The sequence below is a fragment of the Brassica rapa genome, chromosome A08, assembly GCF_000309985.2.
Source record: "Brassica rapa cultivar Chiifu-401-42 chromosome A08, CAAS_Brap_v3.01, whole genome shotgun sequence".
NCBI classification, from domain to species: domain Eukaryota; kingdom Viridiplantae; phylum Streptophyta; class Magnoliopsida; order Brassicales; family Brassicaceae; genus Brassica; species Brassica rapa.
Genome location: NC_024802.2, coordinates 3381591 through 3406762, shown reverse-complemented (window position 1 = coordinate 3406762; position 25172 = coordinate 3381591). Strand labels below are relative to the sequence as shown.

The following is a 25172-nucleotide window of genomic DNA, read 5'->3' as shown; positions in this document are numbered from 1 at the left end:
GATGCAAAGGCTGTTTTCTCCAGCCTTTTTGGGTCCATCATGGTTGTCCCAAAGTGGTGAGATTTTCAGTATTATTGTAGTAGTGTGTCTACTATCATATTATTTTTCATGGTCTTTGGGGCTTACTGGATTTTCATTCTCCTTTGTTGTAACGAATTGGTGGGATTAACTTTCTTTGAGATTGAACCTTTTAATAGCTAAGTTATTTTCAAGCCACTAATGTGGATAAAGAAGAGCCAAGCAGTTTAGAGAGTTCAAAGTCATGGTTTAGCAACAAATGAGATGACATCAAATTTAGAAATTGTCAACGGTCTCTTGACGAGTTTCCATTGCAGAGAGGGTGTAAAATTTCAATCCTTGATAGTTGAAGAAGCACTAGCCTCTCCTCCAGGCTTCTATTAGAACACATATATACCATCGTGAAACTGTTGTCTTCGTTGTGTGTAGAGAGCGTTTATGTTTCCTTGATTTGGATGGCTTTTTGTTATATTATCTTATGACATACCTATTCGTATGGTTTTATGCTTTGTTTTTGTTGTTGTTGTAATACTCTTTTTTTTTTTTGGCCCTGTGGCTCAGTCTCAGTAAGAAACACAGCGTTGAAAAAAAAGATAAGTATATACTGGGGAGCCGATTATTAAGTGATAGTTTGAGAAAGAAGAGAAAGAAAAGTATAAAATCTCTCCAATTTAAGAAAAAATGAGATTTGGAACATGGTATACGGGGCCCCACATTCACCCCCATAACTAAAATGGAAAACAAGCACCGTCCCGTAGATAAAACCACAGCCGTTAGATTTTGACATCACGAGAGAGGAAGATTAATCTCCAGCGTTCTTTTTGTTGTTGTTGTTAATTTTAACATAATCTTGTGATTAACCCGTTTGTGAAATAACGAATATTAATCAAAAGTTGTAAATCTCTCTCTCTCTCTCTCTCTCCTTCAACAGTAGCTCCGACTAACATATACGTCTCCGAATAAGTCGATTCTTCATCGAACGCATTCATCATCTTCTTCCTTCCTTGGGAGTTTCCGGAGAGACTAAAGTCAATCCAAAGTCTCCTTCGTTTCTTCTTCGCGAATGCTAAACTAGATTCTCGCTACTATTCGATTTTTTCGTTTTCTCGGATTATCATATCGAGGTAATTGCTACTCTCTCTCTCTCTCTCTCGGATCTAATCATGATCTCTCGATTTCTCCCTTGATTTAGGCTTTTTTTTTTTTTTTGCGTGATGAAACTTCAATGCGATTAGCTAGAACTTAATACTTTTGATTTTCTTTTCAGATTTAGTTTTCAATGGAATCACTCAGTTGCGTGCGGGATACTTGAGTGTATTGAACTCAGTATCTTGACTATCGAACAGCTGGTATTGAATTGGTTGTGACTATCGAACAACCTTGGTTTATTAGTAGCTATTTAGCTTTGATTTTGGAGAAGAAGCGTAGAGGAAGATGGCAAAGATGATAAACAAGACGCTTGTGCTAACATATATCTACTTACTCATCTACGTTCTTCTCTCTTCCGGTGTCATACTCTACAACAAGGTCATTTCTCTATTCTCTTTATTTATTTATTGTTTCTCTCTTCGATTTTGCATGTCATAGATTATTCTATCTCTTCATACTAGAATTGAGATTTGAAGTTGTTTAACAATTAAATCACCATACGAACATACTTCACAGGCCCCTTTAATTGTTTTTGTATATGTGCATGTCATAGTTTGTGTATCTATTACCCTGACTTTAATTTGCTCCTATCGGTATATGCAGTGGGTTCTATCTCCCAAATACTTCAACTTTCCGCTTCCTATTACATTGACTATGATCCACATGGGCTTTTCTGGATTTGTGGCCTTCCTTCTTATTCGTGTATTCAAGGTATTTTAAACTCTTTGTTGTTAATTATTTACACTTCCGTTCAACCTCTGTAATTGTCTAGTAATAAGTATCTTATCTTCTTCTATAATGTAGGTTGTCTCTCCTGTTAAAATGACATTCGAAATGTAAGCCAGCTTACTTACTTCTTTCCTCCCTTTCTAATGTAATTTCCATTTTGTATTTCTTCTTATAACATGTTTCCCTGGATACCAGATACGTGACCTGTGTGGTACCTATAAGCGCATTCTTTGCATCCAGCCTCTGGTGAGTCTTTGTTGCATATACAGTGGGACGTATTAGGTTTATAGATGTTCTTTTCTCTAGAACAGTACATATCAAATGCTGAGTTTGTCAGTGATTGTCATACTGCTTCCTGTCTGAACTGTCTCTTGAGCATTCTGTTTACTCTCTTTTACAGGTTTGGAAACACTGCATATTTGCACATTTCAGTTGCCTTCATACAGATGCTCAAAGCACTAAGTATGTAAACTTTCTTTTGGATTAAAGCCATATTAGTACATGAATCTTTTTGACCATATTGCCAAAGCTTATTTTAACACTTGAATATGGAATGACAGTGCCGGTAGCAACATTTATCATGGCCATTGTTTGTGGCACTGACAACGCAAGGTGCGACGTGTTCATGAACATGCTGCTCGTCAGTGTTGGAGTTGTGATATCCTCCTATGGAGAAATTAATTTCAACATAATTGGCACGGTCTACCAGGTCATGGGGATTTTTGCTGAGGCACTTAGACTGGTGCTTACTCAAGTTCTTCTTCAGAAAAAGGGCTTGACATTAAACCCGGTCACAAGCTTATACTATATAGCTCCCTGCAGGTACACAATCCTCTGAAAACTGACTTCTATCCAGACTTCTAATATTTCATTGACTTGATTTGACTTGTTGCCTAGATCATGTATTATGTCTTGCTAAGATGCAAAGAGTCTCCTTTGCTACACGCTAAACATGTTGTGTTTTCCCTTGAATTTGTGTAGCTTTGTTTTCCTGTCCTTGCCTTGGTATGTACTGGAGAAACCGAACATAGAAGTCTCGCAGATCCAATTCAACTTCTGGATATTTTTCTCGAACGCTCTCTGCGCACTTGCCTTGAACTTCTCCATATTCTTAGTAATAGGAAGAACAGGAGCAGTAACCATGAGGGTTGCTGGCGTTCTCAAGGACTGGATTCTCATAGCTCTCTCCACTGTCATATTTCCTGAGTCCACAATCACCGGTCTGAACATTATTGGATACGCAATAGGTTTGTTCTTTGTTTTTGTTACAAATTGGTATAAAGCTCTTAAATTTGCATGTGCATTGTATAATTTTATATCTACTTTTGTTGATGCAGCACTATGTGGGGTTGTAATGTACAATTACATAAAAATCAAGGATGTGAAAGCGACTCAACCAATCACTGATAGCCTCCCAGATCGAATCACAAAGGTACAGTCAATTAATCTGTTTAATGACGCTGCTCTCTGTGGGGTAGTGAGTATTGATTATATGATTCACAATAATTGAGCAGGATTGGAAGGAGAAGAGGTCGTCGGATGGTGAGAGTCCCAGAGGAGGAGTAGAGCTTAATGATGAGGAAGCTCCTTTGATAACGTCTTCACGGTTGTCACATATCGGGCGGACACAGCTCGGAAGCCACACTGCTGTCTGAGCAACGTACAGATGAGACTGAGATAGACTCATATGTTGTCTCACTTCTCAGGTCAAAATGTCTTCTTATCTCTTTTGAAACCCAACATTTGCTAAATATATTTTTACCTTGAGATTATTACTTAACATTGTTTAGTTCTTAAAAAAAATACAAAATCTTCTGGCAAAGTTTTAAATGTTTTCTTCCACCAGACACATTAGCTCAGGCCTCTTGGTATTTATGATACAAACAGTTTTTGACTTCTGAGTGTGTGCAGTACCCCCTGGATTTGATTTGAATTTTATACTTGTTCTTCAATTTATCAGTTTTGAGTGCTATCAAGGTATACAAGACGAATCAGTGGACTACATATATTTTTGAAAAGAATAATATTAGTTAGAACTAAAACTTTTACATACGGGCATAGGATTAAAAGAATGATGATGTAATACAAAACCACTAATGTAACACAAAGTTTAATGTGTACGAAACCCTTCTCGACCATGGAGTCCTTTGCTCGGTCCAACCGGTCCAACTAAAAGTACTCTGGTCTGGATTCCTCAAGTATAATAGCCTTCTCGATCGCATCGCGCTGGAGGACCTATTCCAGGGATGTCTCTAATATCTTTGTTGTTTGGGTTCACGATCTACCATTTTTATACAAGTAGAGTTAGAAACCCAAACTTTATATGAAAAATTGGAGAGCACAATGGTGGTTACCTTCACTACGATAATGGCTATAACACAGCAAACAATTAGAAACAGGAACATCATTATGCATTTATCTGTAGCTACCTGAAGATTAGACAGTTTTATTAACTTTTGTAGCGTGTGAGAAACTTATGTCCTATGAGAGATTAGATTATACAAACCTGTCTTCCCTATCTCTTTCACCAGCTGCGAGGGTTTCTTGATAGAGAACTGGATCGTGTCTAGCTCGTTCACAACCCGCCCCCATTTGATCAGTCTAAAATTTCTAGGTCAGTGCGCCTCATAAGAATATGAGGACAAGATGGTGCATGCTTTGTGTTACATGGCCCTTTAGATTAGCTGCAGTCTGTGTACCAATTTCCAATGTGTGATGAACAACCTGAAAAGAAACACAAAGTGTTATCTAGAGATACATCATCAAAGACCCAAGTGGAATACACTTCTTTCCTGTGTAACTTAGCTGTTTAGAGCGTTCAATAGCCTGGTTGGTCTCGTCCATTCTAGTAGATGATTTAACTATTCTAGAACATGTAGCGCAGCAAGCAGTTTTAGGCTTCCAATAGCAAACTCATACTCTGGTCGCCAAAGAAAATCATCTGAAAACACTCAACCGATGTAGACAGAGACTCACATGAAGCCATGTGGACGTTTTCTTCAGCTGTGGGTTCGCCGGCGCTATCAAAAAGCTCAACTTTCTTGTTGCCGAGTACTGTATTCAAGTCCCTGAATGAATTCACACAAAACAAACATCTTAAATACATTTTCTAAATTTTTTTTTTTTTTTTCAAAAGACAGAGAAACCAAATGCTCATCGGCAGGTCGGAAGCCATATCTGCCTCACTGGTGGCATGGCTATCTTTGTAATTATTTGGTTATTTGAAAACATTTAATATAATTATTTAAAATAGCCGTTCGATAAAAATTAAATAAAAAGGGAAAAGGTAAAGCGGATTGATTCTTGAGATATTTTCTTCGTGGCTTTGCGTTTTGCTTCGTAGTCGAGGCGAGAGGGTCTCTTCTGGGTCAGCCAGCCACAGTAAGTCTTTGTTTCTTCTTCGTTCCGTTTGATTCTCTTTCTCTCGTTTCTGCTTTGTGCTGCGCTTCTCTCTCAACTCCGAATTGATTCAGTTCAATTCTACTTTGCTTCCTTTGTTTCCTGTTGATTCTAATGCTGCTTTGTATTTGAGATTGCTTCGGATCCAGATAATCGTTGAGGCACAAGAGAGAGAAACGAAACACGACGGAGAAAGAAAGAACGAGAGAGAGATTTGATTCTCAGTGACCTTCGAAAGATTTTTTATTTTGACTGCTCGTTTCGTAATTGAACCGTACCAAACCAGAATAAACCGGGACACAATAATTTTGATTAGTTATTTTATTCTCTCATCAAAAAAGGGGGCCCAGAGATCAAAGACTCTTCTGGTACTCGGAGACATCAGCTTTTTTGGATCTTCTGATTTTTTCGATTAGGGTCTCCTCTACCACCTGTGAGTGTAGTTTGTGATTTTCTATTGCGTTGCTATTGGTTCTTTGTCCTCCTTTGTAGCTCATACACTTCTGTTTGATTCACAAAAAAAAAAAAAAAAAAAAAAATCTCTGATTAGGTTAGGCTTTAGAGTCCTAACGTTCGTCTGTTTACTGTTTAGTTTCAGTATTGGTACGGTACACACAAGTAAATAAAGAACAGTGGGAGTTATAGAAATTGAGTTTGCTTTCAGGTCTTCTCTGTAGAATAGATATGCCAAGGAAAAACCATTCTCTAGTACTCAACGATTGTTAGGGTATTCTGAATCTTAATGATCCTGTTTCATTGTTTTACTCTCTCTGGTTAAAGCCAAGTTTAAAGTTATGGCACTAGTGAAAGAGGACTGCTGTGAGGAGTCGCATAAGTATATGGGTTTTGCTCTGCACCAGGTAAACACTAGTACTGCTTCCATTATTACTCCAAAAGTTTGTTGCTTTTTTTTAGAGTTACAATGTTTGATTTACATGGACTGCAGGCTAAGCTTGCTCTAGAAGCTCTTGAAGTTCCCGTGGGGTAACTTTGCTTCATCCCAGTTTGTGTTTCTCTCCACCATTATCTATTAATTTCTTATCTTTTTGTTTGTCTGGATCAGATGTGTCATTCTTGAGGAGGGTAACATCATCGCTTCAGGGCGAAACCGAACTAATGAGACACGCAATGTAATCTTTCAATACTTTCACTACTTCCAGAAACATAAAACAATGTGATGATATAGAGTGTCTGTTGGTCACTTCATCTAAACTATCAAGTCGTTTGTTTTAATTTTGTTCGAAAAGGCCACAAGACATGCAGAGATGGAAGCAATCGATGAACTTATTGGACAATGGCGGAAAGATAGACTCTCACCTTCACAAGTCGCTGAGAAATTCTCGAAGTGCGTTCTTTACGTAACATGTGAACCTTGCATAATGTGTGCATCTGCCTTATCGTTTCTCGGTATGGTTCCTTAATCCGAACTTGACCATTTTTTTGTTTGATTTGTTCTTGATATGATATTCTTTTTAATCAAAGGTATAAAGGAAGTGTATTATGGATGCGGAAATGATAAATTTGGGGGTTGTGGTTCCATATTGTCACTTCACATAGGGAGTTCTCAGACGTAAGATTATCCATCTCTAGGTTCGAAGATCACTACAGCCTTATTATAAAGAAACTGCCTTGTTAAATTGAAGTTTGTGATCTTTGTTTTTTTAATATAGTGAACAAGGTCAAGGAAAAAAAGGGTACAAGTGCAGAGGAGGAATAATGGCAGAGGAAGCTGTCTCTCTTTTCAAATGTTTCTATGAGCAAGGCAATCCCAACGGTAACCATTCTCATCTTTAACTCCAGTTATGTTCTTTGCTGAAACATCTTTAAAAAGAGTTTTTTTTTTCTTCTGTTTTAGCCCCAAAGCCACACCGTCCTGTAGTTCAAAGAGAGATGGCTTAGAGGCGAACATGTTGCGAAAATTGGTGTTTTTAACTAGGATATGAAGAAGTTGAGGTAGAGTTTGTCGAATGATGATTCTACATATGGAACGTTATCAGTTATATCCAATACATATGTATAACCTCTTAAGTTGGATATTTCAGTTTTGAGCTATTTAAGGAATTAGCTGCTGTTTGTAACTTTTTTCTTGTGTTGGTAGATGATTAGACATGACCATCATGAGAAGTAGAAAAGGTGAACTCTGTTTTCTATCCATAAACACTCTAACAGACTTGTTCTTTTACTATCCGTATTGGTTGTTATGGTTAATTTATCAACTAAAACCCCCCAAGTGTTCAAAATCCAATGCATACATGCATAGTTGATCTTAATAACTAAAAAAGAGATAGCAAGCTGTATGGGGAAGGACGGCACTTCTTTTCGTGGCGGGGCTAGGAATATGGAATGACAGTGCCGGTAGCAACATTTATCATGGCCATTGTTTGTGGCACTGACAACGCAAGGTGCGACGTGTTCATGAACATGCTGCTCGTCAGTGTTGGAGTTGTGATATCCTCCTATGGAGAAATTAATTTCAACATAATTGGCACGGTCTACCAGGTCATGGGGATTTTTGCTGAGGCACTTAGACTGGTGCTAACTCAAGTTCTTCTTCAGAAAAAGGGCTTGACATTAAACCCGGTCACAAGCTTATACTATATAGCTCCCTGCAGGTACACAATCCTCTGAAAACTGACTTGTATCCAGACTTCTAATATTTCATTGACTTGATTTGACTTGTTGGTCTTTTATATGTCTTATATATTCTATTTGCCTAGATCATGTATTATTTCTTGCTAAGATGCAAGGAGTCTCCTTTGCTACACGCTAAACATGTTGTGTTTTCCCTTGAATTTGTGTAGCTTTGTTTTCCTGTCCTTGCCTTGGTATGTACTGGAGAAACCGAACATAGAAGTCTCGCAGATCCAATTTAACTTCCGGATATTTTTCTCGAACGCTCTCTGCGCACTTGCCTTGAACTTCTCCATATTCTTAGTAATAGGAAGAACAGGAGCAGTAACCATGAGGGTTGCTGGCGTTCTCAAAGACTGGATTCTCATAGCTCTCTCCACTGTCATATTTCCTGAGTCCACAATCACCGGTCTGAACATTATTGGATACACAATAGGTTTGTTCTTTGTTTTTGTTACAAATTGGTATAAAGCTCTTAAATTCTCATGTGCATTGTATAATTTTATATCTACTTTTGTTGATGCAGCACTATGTGGGGTTGTAATGTACAATTACATAAAAATCAAGGATGTGAAAGCGACGCAACCAATCACTGATAGCCTCCCAGATCGAATCACAAAGGTACAGTCAATTAATCTGTTTTATGGCGCTGCTCTCTCTGGGGTAGTGAGTAGTGATTATGATTCACAATAATTGAGCAGGATTGGAAGGAGAAGAGGTCGTCGGATGGTGAGAGTCCCAGAGGAGGAGTAGAGCTTAATGATGAGGAAGCTCCTTTGATAACGTCTTCACGGTTGTCACATATCGGGCGGACACAGCTCGGAAGCCACACTGCTGTCGGAAGCAACGTACAGATGAGACTGAGACAGACTCATATGTTGTCTCACTTCTCAGGTGAAAATGTCTTCTTATCTCTTTTGGAACCCAACATTTTCTAAATATATTTTTACCTTGAGATTATTACTTAACATTGTTTAGTTCGTAAAAAAATACAAAATCTTCTGGCAAAGTTATAAATGTTTTCTTCCACCAGACACATTAGCTCAGGCCTCTTGGTATTTATGATACAAACAGTTTTTGACTTCTGAGTGTGTGCAGTACCCCTGGATTTGATTTGAATTTTATACTTGTTCTTCTGTTTATAAAACTTTGAAAACTATCAAGGTATACAAGACAAATCAGTGAATAAGAGATATTTTTTGAAAAGAATAATATTAGTGAGAACTTGTTATGAAACTTTTACAAACGGGCATAGGGTTAAAAGAATGATGATATAATACAAACCACTAATCGGAACTCTGATTCAAATTAACATCAAAGCATACATGTAACACAAAGTGTAATGTGTACCAAACCCTTCTCGACCATGGAGTGTCCTTTCTCAGTCTAGCCAAAAGCTGATGTACTTTAGTCTGGATTCCTAAAGTATAATAGCCTTCTCGATTGCGCTGGAGGAGCTAATCACTGGATGTCTCTAATGTCTTTGTTGCTTGGTTCACGATCTACCATCTAAACTATTAAAACAGAAGTACAAATAGTACTTAGTCCCGAGCTTTCCTCAAAAATTACAAGAAAATGCCACTGGGCTTATACACAGTCATTTAATAAAATTAATAAACTATCTAATTAAATTTAATCCGCTTGAACCTGAGATAACTCGAAACAAAACCGACCGAACCTAATCTTACGTGAACCCAATCTTTCGTGTTTCCATACCTAGAATAATGACAATTAACTGCACAAAATCAAATTAGCCAAAATCAAATTCTTATTTTCCTAAACTCAATAATCAACCAAAACTGTTTCATATTTCAACGTACTTTTATCATAACAAAAAGGATATCAATTAACTAACAAAATCTCAATATTCTGTTATTTAAACTTGCAAATCACGTTGTGCGAATCTTTAAAACGAATGTTCTGGTTATTACGATGATTTAATACAAAAAGAATATTCAGTATATAATTCAAAACCATATATTCTCTTTTCAATTCATTCCATTCACAACTAACAAAATATTTTCTATAACTCTCCTATATTACCTACTGTACGGAAGCCAACTATATATACCTCATCTCTATTGTGTCAAAAGAAAAGCATTGAACAAATTTTCAACCTAAACATGTCTTCAGCGATAACTTTTACTCTTCCCACAAAAGTCAGACCTTTTAAAAACTCATGGAAGCAAAACACATCTTTGGTGGAGATACCTTCGAGATGGTTTTAGCCGACCAAATGGTAGCTTTCTTTCTAAACGTTTATTAACTTCAATTGCTTAGTTTCTTATACTGTTAGGTAACAAGATCCATGGTAAATAAGCCTATAATAAGATTATTTTTTCTTTTGATTTACACAAACATATATATTTTCAAAAGGGAATTCGACCAAAAAAAAACCTCAACTTTACACGAATTGCCAAAACAAACATGAACTTTGGGGCTGGCCAAAAAAACACCAAACTTTCATTGACTTTAGAATTAATTAACAATGTTTTCGCTGACTTGCCAATTTAGCACGCCGTCAACAAATTTAAAAGAAATATTTGACGTCGTTTATTGTTGACGTTAAGTGAAACGACGTCGTTTTACACGATTTGAAATTAAAAATATGTAAACCCCTGGATTCGAACCCAGGTTGGTTGGTCAAATGGGAAGGTATTTTACCACTGGACTACTGGCACTTTCAATGTACTTACTAACATGTTTACTTTTATTTGGTACATATTAAATATAAAAAATTCTCTAAAAACTTAATAAGATCTTTAAAATTCCAAAAATTAAAAAATAAAGAAGATTTTTATAAAATTAATTTAGAAATTAAAATTAAAAATAAAATTTTATTTTTCTTTTTAAAAAATAAAAACTCTTCCAAAATTTTCTAAAAACTTAAAAAGATCTTTAAAATTCCAAAAAATTGAAAAAATAAAGAAATTTTTTATAAAATTAATTTTGAAATTAAAATAGAAAATAAAATTTTATTTTTTCTTTTCAAAAAAAAATAAAAAATCTTCCAAAATTTTCAATTTTTTTAATACATTTGCTAAAAGTTGAAATTAATTATACACACATAAAAAGTTGATAATTCTAACTTTAATTTTTTGCATTTTATTATAATTTTTAAAAATTTGGAATTTTTTTTTAAAAATGAAAATTTTGGAATTTTTTTTTGATTTTTTAAAGAAAAACAAATATTTAATTTTAATTCAAAATTAATTTTATGAAATTTTTGGAAGATTTTTTTATTTTTTTTAAAGAAAAATAATTTTTTATTTTTTTTAAAGAAAAATAAAATTTTATTTTCAATTTTAATTTCAAAATTTATGTTATAAAAAATTTCTTTATTTTTTTCAATTTTTTGGAATTTAAAGTTCGTTTTAATTTTTTAGAAAATTTTGGAAGAATTTTTATTTTTTAAAAAGAAAAATAAAATTTATTTTCAATTTTAATTTCAAAATTAATTTTATAAAAATCTTCTTTATTTTTTTAATTTTTTTGGAATTTTAAAGATCTTATTAAGTTTTTAGAGAATTTTTTATATTTAATATGTACTAAATAAAAGTAAACATGTTAGTAAGTACATTAAAAGTGCCAGTAGCCCAGTGGTAAAATACCTTCCCATTTGACCAACCAACTTGGGTTCGAATCCAGGGGTTTACATATTTTTAATTTCAAATCGTGTAAAACGACGTCGTTTCATCTCATTTGAAAACGACGTCGTTTCACTTAACGTCAACAATAAACTACGTCAAATATTTCTATTAAATTTGTTGACGGCGTGCTAAATTGGCAAGTCAGCGAAAACATTTTTAATTAATTCTAAAGTCAATGAAAGTTTGGTGCTTTTTTGGCTAGCCCCAAAGTTCATGTTTGTTTTGGCAATTCGTGTAAAGTTGAGGTTTTTTTTGGCCGAATTCTCATTTTCAAAAGGTCATTTGAATCTATTTTATTTTAAATTTCGGTCTTATATACGACTATCATTAACATGTACCTACAAATGCATCACTTAGTCAAGATGAAACCAAACATATATAGTTAAGGAAAGGTTATTTCAATCTTCTAACTTATTCTAAATCGTTCTACATTGATATCACCTTATGTATTAGGTAAGATAAACAAGTAATTACTAAACAGTGTTTTGTTTCTATTGTTCGGCAAGGTCGCTGTCTTCATTTGCAGCTGGTTTGCTGACACTTGGATCTCAGAACGTCCAATATCATGTGAAACATTAAAAAGGTCAAATATCATCATATGATGATTGTTTAAAAAAATCAACGTAATTCATTTAAAAATAAAGATAGAACGTTTTATAAAACATATGACATACATGATACAATATTATGAAAGGGCAGAAATATTTGACAATTTCTTACCATATGTTTTTTGTCCCTCCACTATGTTTTTTTACAACTGATCCTCATCTTTCTGTCCTTCTCCCTTTTGCTTTTGTGTAACTGGCTATTGTCCCTTTGTTTCTCCAGTAAGAGTAGTTTGTCGATAGTACTAATACTGAATGTATGAAAGCAAATAAGCTATAAGAAAATTGACACTAACTCGGAATAGTATTCATGTACTATTAGACTATCTGAACTTAACTTGCAATGTCGATTCCGTGACTCTTCTTATCACAATACTTGGTTGTTCTAGCATATAAACAATGCTTCTGCAATTAAGTCAACCCAACTTCTCTAATATAGAATGGACATTGATCTACGCCGAAGCTTCTTTAAAGCGAGTTTGAACTTAGCAATCACTGACGATGTGACTTATCTAATCAATATGTATGAAACAATTATTACACGGATCTGAAAAAAATTATCATGCGCTTAAGAACAAAAAGAGACTTTAACCTTGAGAAAATGAAGCGGATCCACTTGCGCCCTTTGATACGAAGATGGAAATCATGTAGATATATCTTACAATCTTTCTTAGGTTCATGAATTGAGAAGAGGAAATAATGTTTCTGCCTCACTGACAAAAAAAAACGAAATACACAGTCTAGGGGAAGATGAATGGTCCGGAAATTTTTTTTTTAGAATTGCATATGGGTTTAGTTGAAGAAATACAATGTCGTGGTCCATTTATTTACTTTGTAAATTATCTTAGCCATTTCATCTAGAAGCTTATGTTAATAGGTTAATTCTAATGTATACACTGTCCATTTATTTACTTATAAATTATTTTACTAATATGATCTATTAGTATGTTAATTGAGCCTGTGCATTAGACTAATATATATACTAAAATGGATTGACAATAGTGAAATTATGAGAAAATAAAATAAGAGCTTCACCATTATAGCATGTAATATATATATATATATATATATATATATATATATATGTTCCTATATATATTTTTTAATTTATATTCCAAATTTTTACAATTTACAAATCATTCATATAAACAAACCACTAAAGGAATTTAATATAGGAACATTTAAGATTACAACGTATAAACAATAAAAATGTTATGGGTAGATATGTCATATAAAACCAATATGTAAAATAGCAAATATTATATATATATATATATAAATTAGTTATTTGTATAAAAAATGACATCTGCGCGTGTGCGCGGGTCAAAGGCTAGTTTGTTTTACAAGTAGAGTCAGAACCCAAACTTCATATGAAAAAATTGGAGAATGCAATAGTTATTAACCTTCACAACAATAATGGCTATAACACCACCTACCATCAGAAACAGGAACATCATTATGCACGTATCTGTAGCTACAGCTTCAGTAGCTTTTGCATTGAGAAACTTATCTCCAGGGAGATTAGATTATGCAAACCTGTCTTTCTATCTCTTTAACCAGCTTTGAAGCTTTCTTGATAGAGAACTGAATTGTGTCTAGGTCATTCCCAACCCGGCCCATTTGATCCGCCTGTCAAATTTATAGGAGGTCAACGTAGTACGCCTCATAGGAATATCAGGACAAGATGGTGAATGCTTTGTGTTACCTGGCCCTTTAAATTAGCTGCGGTTTGAGTATCGATTTCCACTGTCTGATGAACAACCTGAAAAGAAACCCAGTGTTAGCTAGAGATATAGGACCAAAGACCCGAGTGGAGTACACTTCTTTCCTATGTAACGTACCTGTTTAGGGTGTTCAATAGCCTGGTCAGTCTCGTCCATCCTCCTCATTCCAGCATCGACAAGCTCTTGGTTTGACATTGCTATATATATATATATAAACAAAAATCATTAACCCAAAAGCTCGTAGTACAGGATTAACTATTCTAGAACATGTAGCAGCAAGCAGCTTTAGGCTTCCAATAGCAACTTCATGTAGACAGAGACTCACATGAAGACACATTTTCTTCTGCTGTGGGTTCACCTGCTGAATCCAGCTCCCGTACCCAAAAAGATCAACTTTCTTGTTGCCGAGTGTACCTGAAGTCACACAACACAAACATCTTGAATACACTTCCTAAAAGGATCGATGTGAAATAGTATAGGACAATGCAGCTTCTTGGAAATGGCATGACAGGCGTACTCGTTTTTCTTAGTGCAACATAAGAGTTGCGTTTCTTAATCCGTCACATAAATCGGAGGAAATATCAACAAGCAGATTTTGAAAAGACACAGAAACCAAAATGCTAATAGTGATGTTCATAGAATATCTATAACACATTAACTATTGCAATGATTACTTCAGAAGTATTATTAAAAAAGCTAGAATCTCAAAATGATTACAACCTCCATAAATTTCATCAAAACAGAGAGTCAACTCACTATAGATTGTTTCTCATCATTCAATTACTTATTTACTTGAGGAGAGTTTCGAGCGTCCCCATCTTTGAATACATTACAAAATTAGCGCTCATTAAAACTCGATTCAGAAACATCTTTTAGAGTTTCTCATCCTGCCAGCAAGTTCTTCAAGTTGCTTGCTTTGTCTATTAGAATCCTTCATCTTATCCAACCTCTGGAACCAAAATTCATTTTTGAATCAACATCTTAACGATTACCCCAGATTCTCTAGTCATTTAATTGTTTTGTTATTTGAAAACATTTAATATAATTATTTAAAATAGCCGCTCGATAAAAATTAAATAAAAAGGGAAAAAGAAAAAGGTGAAGCGGATTCTTGATATATTTTCTTTCTTCGTGGCTTTGCGTTTTGCTTGGTCGTCGAGGCGAGGGTCAGCCAGGCACTGTAAGATCTTTGAACCTCTCATGTCTTCTTCGTTCCGTTTGATTCTCTTTCTCTCGTTTCTGCTTTGTGATGCGCTTCTCTCCCAACTCCGAACTGATTCAGTTCAATTCTACTTTGCTTAGTGACGAATCCTTTGTTTCCTGTTGATTCTAATGCTGCTTTGTGTTAGATTATCCCTCAACTCTTCAGATCTAGAGTTTTTTTTGGATTGGAGAGATACGTTTTGTTTTCAGGCTTCTTTACTGAGATTGTTTAGCTAAAACATTAATGGCATTGTCATGATTCTTTTTGTTTAAGGAGAAATCGAACTCATTCTCTTTGGTCTGATTGTTGTAGAACTTCTTCTTACAGGATAGTTATGAGTTCCCCTGCGGCTGTTACAGTCATCTGGGACTTTCAGTATGCTTGGATCCCTGAGGGCTACGATCTTCGTTCCCTTAAGACCAGCATTAAATCTGCCCTCAAACGATGCAATCCTGATTTCTTCATAGAGGGGAAATTGATTGCAGTTGGACATGCCATTGGAGATAGACATCAAGCCATCACTATGCTCCCTGATGACTTCGAACTCTCACCTGTCCAACCAGATAACGCTCGTACTCCAGACCCAGAAGGTAACAACCCTCTTTTCTTGCTTTGACTGGATAGTAAAGCTTATTCATTTCATGCTACGCCCATCATTTAAGACCACAGTCTTCATGTTTTTCTACAATTGGTCTGATTTGGTTTGTTTGCAATGTTGACTCACGGATTATTAGTATGTTTGGATTGGGAACTGATGAAATTGTTTTATTCCCAGATCAAACTGCTTTGGAGTTGGTCCTGAAGCTCTCTATGAAAGTATTACACAACAGGGCTAACATTTTGGTCATTTCTGGAAACCATGATGTGATGGGTGCGATTAACAGATGGACACAAAGGGGTATATTTATTATGTTAGCCCTACCTGAAAGCTCGGACCCAAGCTTCTACCACTGTGCCAACGTGACTTGGCTTTTGTCTTCCGAAGATCCTGAGAGAGTTGCTGCTACCATGGTTAATGGAGGTGGACCGATCCCTCCTGTACCCCGTATTAGAGGTATTGTAAATCTATTAGATTTTTGTAGTTGTAATTGTATCTCCTAACCGAACTTCTACTTCTAACCTTTTTTGTTATTTTCTTTTTTTTTTTGCAGGATGAGCTTAATAAAATAGTGGTAGATATAACAAGAACTCCTAGTAATATCATCTGTTTTAGTTTCAGACTCTCTTATGCTTGCGCTGTTTTAGTTTCAGACTCTCTTTAGCTGCTTTGTTGTTTCGGAATATGACTTTTGAGTAATATTGTAGTATTAAGCTTCTGTCTTTCTTTTGCTGTGTGTGTGTTTTAAGCATTGAGGAGATGGTGGGTTTGTCTGATTTGCAGGAACCCTTTGTTCTTCATGTTCTCCTGTTTTAGAGGAACATTGATGTTCTCATCATTATCCACTCTCCTATCAAAATCCAAGCTTAGTTACTGTTGTTTACGTGAACTCATCGCGCAACTCTTTTTGGCTGTTAAATCTGCTTTTATTAGAAAATTTATTCACATAAATCCTCTATCACAACATTTGTTTCTGCTTTTATATTTGGGATGATGCGTCCAATTCGTGTAGTAATCTCTCGCACAACTGCACCAACCCATAAACAGTAATCTGTTTTAGGTCACGATTGTAGAAACATAGAGGTGCCAAATAAACATTGTTACAAGAAGAATATATAACCTGTTTATATGGAGATGAATCGCCATGTGATTTTCTTAGTTCAATCACATTCAGCGATAGGATTATCTCGAATACCTCAGCCGTTAATGATAACCCGCCTGGCCCTTTTCGAGTACTCTCTTCTCGGATTGCTTTTAACTGAAGCAACATCAAGTTTCTCACCACTTAAATTACTTACAACATCCCAAGTAGCAGATAAGAAGAGAGCAAGAAGAGACTCACCATTGTGTGTTTCTTCTGTACGTAGAAACCCATCTCCATGAGAATTGTTTTTATTTTCTCCATAACATCAGTGGCTAACCTATTTGACATGAATCTTATCTGCCTCTCTGATACTGTCTGAGTCAGCCCACAAAGTAAAACAATACACACCTTTGTTGTAAGCAAAGAACAATCTTGAAACAGAGTAAAGGAGGACAAGAGTGTATTGTTTACCTCTGTCTCAAACAAACCGGAGAGGTCTAGAAACGGTGCATTCCGATCAGCAGAAAGGCGTTGATGACGGTTGGTGAATCATGGCTCTTCTCTTCTTCTGATACCTTTGTTATAAATAACAAAAAAAGGCAAGACTCTGAGAATGGCAATGCACATTGATCCAAATTAATGCATAGGAACGCCAACATGATAAGACGTAAAAAGTGTAACACCCCAAAACCCAAACCCAAAAAGTTTTTGTGTTTTAAAAGGGAAGACCCGTTCTGCAGCCCATTAGGATTAAAACCCTAGGGTTCCCTTGCCTTTCCCTATAAATACAAGCCTCCACCTCCCTTGTCTCTCATCAGAAATTCTAGAGCGAAGCTCTGCAGAAAAATCCCGGAGACAGGAAGCCCTAGCCGTCGAAGATCTCTCTCTCTCTCTCCCCGCGCTGCCTCTCCTTCTTTTCTCTCTCCTAGCCGCATCTCTCTTCTCTCTCTCTCCTCTCCGCGTTCCCTTCTCTCTCTCTCGGCCGCGTCTCTCTCTCCTCGCCGTGAGCAGCCGCGAGTGGTGGTGGTGGCCGCGTGGTGTCATAGATCGCAGATCTCGTTTTCTCTTACCCCCTAATCTCAGATCCAGATCCCGATCTAGGCTAAGGTGAGGTGTTCTACCCAGATCTCTTTCATGTTCTTCTATATTGTTGAATGTGGATCTAGGATTGAGTAGATCCTGGTTGTTGTTAGGTTGTTAGACCATATTGCATTAGAACTCTCGTACTGATTTAAGATTCTAAATAAACTGGTGTGTTGATGATTGATTGATTGTTTGATTGGTTGAAGATTATGGTTGTGTTTAAGAGCTAGGATGGTTATAAAGAAATGAACATAGGATAATAAGAGAACTGTTAACCGGTCTGGTTAGATGAATGTTAGGATATTCATGACTGAATGTTAAATGGATTGAGTGTGACACCGAGAACGGGTGGCGTCTAAAACGGAAAGTAAGAAAGAGTCTAAGAGTTAAGGAAAAAGGAAATGATGATTGATTGAAATACGAACCACCGAGGGACTGGTGGGGAGTATGGGAAATGAATAGAAAAGGAATACGAACCACCGAGGGACTGGTGGGGAGTATGGGAAAACGCGGCGGCCGTAGCGTTCAAAAACGGCAGGTTAAGAATAGAGGCGCCGGTAAGATTGAGTCACGCCGAGTCTTGGCGGGAAGGGGCCGTAATACACTGCAAAGGGTATAGACTACATCCAAGGGAACCGGATGCCGAGTATACCAGGGCAAACGGCTCCACATGAACGCAGCAAGAAAGGGGAGGGTTGGTCCACTTGAGCTGTGTAGGTCCTAGAGTTATAGGATGAATGGAGTCTTAAATAATAAACCGAATTGTGTGAATTGAGCGATGACTGAGTTCATTGCACTGCTTGTTTTTGTGAAATGAACTTTAATAGTTGGTTAAGAAATGTGTGTAGCGACTAGTCGGTTCTCGTTTCGCATTGAGCAGTATAAAAGCTCATGGGGGAGACTGGTCTAGAATCGCTTCACTGAGTATTAATACTCACCCCTCTTTTCCCTCTCCCATTTTTGCAGAACTATAAATGGAAATGTCGACGGTAAGGAAGGAAATGCACCTGAAACTCATGGGACCAGAAACGGGACACACGGAGATGTCGGAAAAGTAGACATGTGTGTCCTAAACCCCGCGCCCTGGAACCCCGGTTGGAAATGGGGAGGGACGGGTGTTTCAATTGGTATCAAAGCCAGGTTAAGGTCCCTTAATACTAACTTAAGGGATCAGCGTTTCCGATATTGCCCATTTCCCTTATGGTTCTGATAGACCGTCATAGCTAATGCTGAAGGAGTATACGAACAACTCAGAGTCTCCGGCCAAGATCAGATCAACAAAAAGTCCTCGTACCGCGGTGTAGTGGAGTTTCAGAGGTTCAGGAATGGGTAACAAGGAGTTGTAGGGCAAGTATACAGAGGGATTAATTGCCTAGCACGACAAGTTAAGGGGGAATGGAAAGTCGGACATACGAGCTGGAGGGAAACGTTTCGTCGGCGACACTACCCCACACCGGGCCGGGAAGGCCGGGGAAGGAGAGTCGGACGCAGGGCGGAGGCAAGCGCAGCTTCACGGAGGAGATATCCCGGCAAAGAAATAGCATAATGTCATTCAGATATCACAGTGAAGCTTGTTCCCAATATAAAAAAAAAAAAAAAAAAAAAGAGCATGGGCGCGGGCCCTACCACCTTGGAGTGGGCCCGCCTAAGAGGAAGGAGCAAAACCGGGGCGGCCAAGGGACGATCGGATGGGCAGAAGAAGGAAAACCGATTTCAGATTGTGATAATTAAGCTAAGGATCATCTTGGGGTAAAAAAAGGATGATGGAGTATCACCATGTAGCAAAAATGTTGATGCTAACAAGGACGAGGAGGGAATGAAGTTCGTGGAGCAGCCGAACGTCCACATCGGGAGACATCCGTGAGGCGTCAAGTGCTGATGCCCCAGTTCCAGAGATCCAAGAGTGTAGGCGAATGTACCAAGGCCATGTGATCTTCCAGTTCACGCCTGAAGTCGAAATGACGCTGCCCAAGATGGGCTGTGGGCACCCAAGGAAGTCAGGATTGATCGGGAAGGTCTTGGACCGTTTAGGATGGAAGACAGTGTGCCAACGAGGAAACGTGGCGTCCGAGGAAGATTCCTAGTATTGATGCAGACCGCCTAAGGAGCGTAACTGGGGTATGTCGGTGTGGGACACTGATGCATGCTAATCAAGGAACGCACTCAGTTCGGGAGTACACCGAGGAATTCTTGGAGACAACTAAAAGATGCAAGCCAAAGTCAGCGGAGGGTTGGTGCCAGGGGATTAAGGCAGAGCTCCGCGAGGAAATTCAGGGCAAGTTGCTTGGTGTGTTAGAACCATGGGAATTCGTTCTGATGAACTAGATAGCCGGTCAGGCAGTGGAGGTAGAAAGGGCACTTACCGTTGGGTCGTCGCCATCTCAAGCTCTAAGGAAGAAATGGAAGTGGAAGAGGATCTGCGGAAGAGATCGATTATGGATGAAAGAACCTCGGGAGAATGTACCGAGCCGTGCAAGTGTGAGATCCTTGTTCAGATAATGCATAGGCCTCGCCTGGTCCAAGAGTACACTAAGGAGTTCTTAGACATGACCGAGAAATGCAAGTCGAAGCCTGCGGAGAGGTAGTGCCGGGTTATAAGGCGAGACTCCGTAGGAACATTCGAGGAGAGCTGAATGGAGCCATGAAATCTATGGAATTTGCCTTAGTGGTGAGGATGACAGGGAAGGCGATGGCAGCAAAGGCGTGGTTGTTAAACATGTTATTTATGTCACAAGCGCTGAACCGAAAGAGGATCCATCGGAAGGTTAAAATTAGGAGGATTATCTGGAACCGCCAGCTAGAGGTGTCCGAGTGTTTGGTTATGATTCGAGGCAGAAACGCACTTCTCCACTTTGTAGAGACTAAATAAGATTTCGGAAACATCCAGTATGAGTAGGAATTATGTTATTCCTTATTAATCTGGGAGATTTCGAAAGAAAATCCTTAAGAAAATATTGTGTGCCTCCCTTGAATGTGTTTGAACTCACCTCGGGTTTTGGAATGTTAGTGTTCAAAGCCGGAAGATTGGAATTCGGGGCGAATTCTGATTAACAGGGGGAGAATTGTAACACCCCAAAACCCAAACCCAAAAAGTTTTTGTGTTTTAAAAGGGAAGGCCCGTTCTGCAGCCCATTAGGATTAAAACCCTAGGGTTCCCTTGCCTTTCCCTATAAATACAAGCCTCCACCTCCCTTGTCTCTCATCAGAAATTCTAGAGCGAAGCTCTGCAGAAAAATCCCGGAGACAGGAAGCCCTAGCCGTCGAAGATCTCTCTCTCTCTCTCCCCGCGCTGCCTCTCCTTCTTTTCTCTCTCCTCACCGCATCTCTCTTCTCTCTCTCTCTCCTCTCCGCGTTCCCTTCTCTCTCTCTCGGCCGCGTCTCTCTCTCCTCGCCGTGAGCAGCCGCGAGTGGTGGTGGTGGCCGCGTGGTGTCATAGATCGCAGATCCCGTTTTCTCTTACCCCCTAATCTCAGATCCAGATCCCGATCTAGGCTAAGGTGAGGTGTTCTACCCAGATCTCTTTCATGTTCTTCTATATTGTTGAATGTGGATCTAGGATTGAGTAGATCCTGGTTGTTGTTAGGTTGTTAGACCATATTGCATTAGAACTCTCGTACTGATTTAAGATTCTAAATAAACTGGTGTGTTGATGATTGATTGATTGTTTGATTGGTTGAAGATCTGTGGTTGTGTTTAAGAGCTAGGATGGTTATAAAGAAATGAACATAGGATAATAAGAGAACTGTTAACCGGTCTGGTTAGATGAATGTTAGGATATTCATGACTGAATGTTAAATGGATTGAGTGTGACACCGAGAACGGGTGGCGTCTAAAACGGAAAGTAAGAAAGAGTCTAAGAGTTAAGGAAAAAGGAAATGATGATTGATTGAAATACGAACCACCGAGGGACTGGTGGGGAGTATGGGAAATGAATAGAAAAGGAATACGAACCACCGAGGGACTGGTGGGGAGTATGGGAAAACGCGGCGGCCGTAGCGTTCAAAAACGGCAGGTTAAGAATAGAGGCGCCGGTAAGATTGAGTCACGCCGAGTCTTGGCGGGAAGGGGCCGTAATACACTGCAAAGGGTATAGACTACATCCAAGGGAACCGGATGCCGAGTGTACCAGGGCAGGCGGCTCCACAGGAACGCAGCAAGAAAGGGGAGGGTTGGTCCGCTTGAGCTGTGTAGGTCCTAGAGTTATAGGATGAATGGAATCTTAAATAATAAACCGAATTGTGTGAATTGAGCGATGACTGAGTTCATTGCACTGCTTGTTTTTGTGAAATGAACTTTAATAGTTGGTTAAGAAATATGTGTAGCGACTAGTCGGTTCTCGTTTCGCATTGAGCAGTATAAAAGCTCATGGGGGAGACTGGTCTAGAATCGCTTCACTGAGTATTAATACTCACCCCTCTTTTCCCTCTCCCATTTTTGCAGAACTATAAATGGAAATGTCGACGGTAAGGAAGGAAATGCACCTGAAACTCATGGGACCAGAAACGGGACACACGGAGATGTCGGAAAAGTAGACATGTGTGTCCTAAACCCCGCGCCCTGGAACCCCGATTGGAAATGGGGAGGGACGGGTGTTTCAAAAAGATTCTTACATCTTCTTCGGCTGAGGATGATTCATCTTCAGTATCACAACTGGAAGGAGAGTAGTCGTGTTTGAACTAGTCATTAGCCATAATACTTGCGACTGTCATCCTTGTGACTGGATTTGGATCGAGCATTCTCTTGATCATGGTTTTAGCACCAGGTGATAACCATCTAGGTATTGGAGAGTCACCTTTGACTATCTGAAAAGGCTAATATCTTTCAGTTATGTTTCTTTAAAACATAAATTAAACTATGGAAAACAGAGAAAAAAACCACAAAAGGCAGCACCTTCCGGCAAAGAACGGCGAGGTTTGTATCATCAAAAGGGAGACAACCAGTAAGAATAACATACAAGATTACTCCACATGACCATATATCTGATGCTGCACCATCATAGCCCTTGTTAGCTTGAACCTCAGGTGCGACGTAGTTAGGACTACCACAGGTTGTATGTAGCAATCCATCTTCCTGACATGCCAAAAAAGTCTGAACATAGGTTTCTTTCTGCTGATTTAAATATATAGGTTTAGGATATTACCCTAAAATGCTGAGGCACAGCACGAACGCCAAAATCAGTGATCTTAATGTGCCCATTTTCATCAAGAAGAACATTCTCTAGCTTCAAAACAGAAACCTTGGTATCAGAACATGTGTCTGAATACTACAAACAAAGTTTGAAGTTTTTCTAAAAACGTGTACACACAGACCTTGAGATCCCTGTGGAAAATGCCCTTGTTATGACAATAGCTTATTCCATCAATCAACTGCTGAAACATTTTTCTTCCTTCTGTTTCTGAAAGTTTTCCTTTGGAGACCTGAGAATGAACATAGCATGTTTATATAAACCAACCTTTGGTTAACCGACGAAACTGTCACTGTTCATTTACACAAAAAAAAAACAACTCACTGTATACATGAATCTTACAATTCTGTCAAATAAGTCTCTTCCAGTGACACATTCAAGGACCATGTAGATCTTGGTTTTGCTAGCCAAGACCTGAAAGTGGTGGACACAATAAATAAATTAATCAAAAAATAAAAACGAATTTCAAATCTATCTATTAAAAAGTGATTAAAACTAATAATAAATCGTTTATATTCTTAATAAATAAATTATATAAATTAGTCAAAAAAAATTATCTGATTTAATAAGTGATTAAAATTAATAACAATAAGAATTATCTAAAATATAAATAATTATAAACGAATTAATATTAATAATATTATATTTATATATTATATTAGATAATTGACTATAAATAAATATAATAAAATTTTCAAAAATAAAAACACGATTTAAAACATAAGATAATTCTTAGATATGTTATATTGTTATCTGAAAATAATATTTTATTATAAAATTTATAGTTAGATATAAAACAATTTATAATTACATGCTAATGATTTTCTAAAATAATTCTAATATATGAATATTTTTAAAATTTAACACAACAATAACCATTTATATATTTTGATAAAAATTAATGAATATATATTAATAATATTTTATTTATATGTTATATTAGATAATTGACTATAAGTAAATATAATAAAATTTTCAAATAAAATATATTTTTAAAACATAAGATAATTCATAAATATGTTGTGTTTGTATATGAAAATATTTATTTTTATTATAAAATATAAATTTTAGTGTTTGATTTATCTTTTTTAAGAAATAATTAATAATTTATTATGTTAGTTTTGATTTAATAGTTATAAATAGATAAATATTTATAAGAACATTATGCGTGCATAACACCTAGTTTTCTTTATTTTTGTAAGATAAGACTACTTACAATGGCCTATTGAATTTTTTGATTCAATAGTTGAAAAGGTGCAATGGAGTATTGAAAAGACAATTGAATCTTAAGTGCATTCAACATAGTTGAAATAATTCAACATTGTTGAATCGTTAAAGATAAGACAAAATAGACCCCCCAAAAGCCACTTGTCACTAAAACACTGGTAAGTGAAATTTCTGATTTGTTTTTTCTCTCTATTATTTCAAATCAATTATCTCTTAAATTTTTATTTTTAAAAAATATATTTTTACATCAAAATTTTTCATTTTTCATACTCTATAAATAGTGACTTGTTTCATTTGATTTGGACACAGAAAAAATAATAAATGAAGATTTTATTGAATTCAAACAAATCAAGACGCAAGAGCTGGAACACTTGGAAAAAATAGCCATGTTGCAAGAGGAGTTAAACAAAAGGCAAAAAGAGGCAATACAAAGGCAAGAAGAAGCAAACCAGCTGATGAAAGAAAAAATTCGGACTAAGAAGATGAAGATGTGGTTGAAGCTAAGTGAAAGGCAACATCTCAGTGACCAGAGCAAAGAGCTGTTCAAACAGTTGAGCGACGAATTATTTAAAAATTAGTTATAATCACAAGTGGTTGTCTGTATCACATCACTTCATGCTTTAATAATGTTTGTTTGTCATCTTCTATTTTAATAATGTTTGTTTGTCATGTTATATTTTAATAATGTAATATGTATCTTTCAGCTTTTATCTGTAGAATCTTATCCTTGAACCACTCGACATACTTTAATAATTCTTTCAAGTGCCCGTGACTTTCATCTATCTTATCTATCAATCACTCACCAAACTTTAATAGTACTGTCAAGTGCATGTGACTTTCATCTATCTTATACCAAACTTTAATAATGTGGTCAAGTGCCCGTGAC

The 25172-nt window shown here is 37.0% G+C and overlaps 3 protein-coding genes, 1 long non-coding RNA gene, 1 other non-coding gene and 1 pseudogene across 10 annotated transcripts; 3 read left to right on the top strand and 3 right to left on the bottom strand.

Moving 5' to 3' along the window:
• Positions 1-823: 823 nt before the first annotated feature.
• On the top strand, positions 824-16436 carry LOC103833020 (probable sugar phosphate/phosphate translocator At1g48230). 3 transcript variants are annotated; one of them, XR_004450099.1, is made up of 13 exons: positions 824-1142; positions 1286-1545; positions 1771-1878; positions 1972-2003; positions 2092-2142; positions 2297-2358; positions 2457-2718; positions 2878-3143; positions 3234-3328; positions 3411-3602; positions 15437-15699; positions 15885-16163; positions 16261-16436. XR_004450099.1 is itself a non-coding variant. In XM_009109120.3 (10 exons), the coding sequence occupies exons 2-10, from the start codon at positions 1453-1455 to the stop codon at positions 3549-3551; spliced, it is 1110 nt and encodes a 369-aa protein (XP_009107368.2). In that variant the 5' UTR covers positions 834-1142; positions 1286-1452; the 3' UTR covers positions 3552-3818. The 3 variants fall into 3 exon arrangements, 1 of the variants encoding a protein (XP_009107368.2); XR_004450100.1 differs by lacking the exons at positions 15437-15699; positions 15885-16163; positions 16261-16436 and adding an exon at positions 3857-4034; XM_009109120.3 differs by lacking the exons at positions 15437-15699; positions 15885-16163; positions 16261-16436 and having other exon boundaries at positions 834-1142; positions 3411-3818.
• LOC103833021 lies at positions 3888-4620 on the bottom strand. The gene is made up of 3 exons (XR_001955773.2): positions 4403-4620; positions 4251-4325; positions 3888-4177 (listed from the first exon to the last, which is right to left on the bottom strand). It is a non-coding gene; the product is annotated as an uncharacterized LOC103833021 (long non-coding RNA).
• LOC103833022 (tRNA-specific adenosine deaminase TAD2) lies at positions 5563-7378 on the top strand. 2 transcript variants are annotated; one of them, XM_018653792.2, is made up of 8 exons: positions 5563-5728; positions 6081-6155; positions 6242-6279; positions 6359-6425; positions 6543-6702; positions 6778-6865; positions 6966-7069; positions 7151-7378. In XM_018653792.2, the coding sequence occupies exons 2-8, from the start codon at positions 6090-6092 to the stop codon at positions 7192-7194; spliced, it is 567 nt and encodes a 188-aa protein (XP_018509308.1). In that variant the 5' UTR covers positions 5563-5728; positions 6081-6089; the 3' UTR covers positions 7195-7378. The 2 variants fall into 2 exon arrangements, with proteins under 2 accessions (XP_018509308.1, XP_033132768.1); XM_033276877.1 differs by lacking the exon at positions 5563-5728 and having other exon boundaries at positions 5764-6155.
• Positions 7344-16435, top strand: LOC103833024 (probable sugar phosphate/phosphate translocator At1g48230). The gene is made up of 8 exons (XM_018653791.2): positions 7344-7428; positions 7527-7907; positions 8097-8362; positions 8453-8547; positions 8628-8820; positions 15437-15699; positions 15885-16163; positions 16261-16435. The coding sequence occupies exons 2-6, from the start codon at positions 7639-7641 to the stop codon at positions 15439-15441; spliced, it is 828 nt and encodes a 275-aa protein (XP_018509307.2). The 5' UTR covers positions 7344-7428; positions 7527-7638; the 3' UTR covers positions 15442-15699; positions 15885-16163; positions 16261-16435.
• On the bottom strand, positions 12157-15079 carry LOC103833198. 3 transcript variants are annotated; one of them, XR_004450130.1, is made up of 3 exons: positions 12774-15079; positions 12520-12693; positions 12157-12432 (listed from the first exon to the last, which is right to left on the bottom strand). It is a non-coding gene; the product is annotated as an uncharacterized LOC103833198 (transcript). The 3 variants fall into 3 exon arrangements; XR_004450132.1 differs by having other exon boundaries at positions 12157-12693; positions 12774-13943; positions 14023-15079; XR_004450131.1 differs by having other exon boundaries at positions 12157-12693; positions 12774-14102; positions 14231-15079.
• On the bottom strand, positions 16403-23494 carry LOC103833249 (annotated as a pseudogene).
• Positions 23495-25172: the final 1678 nt, after the last annotated feature.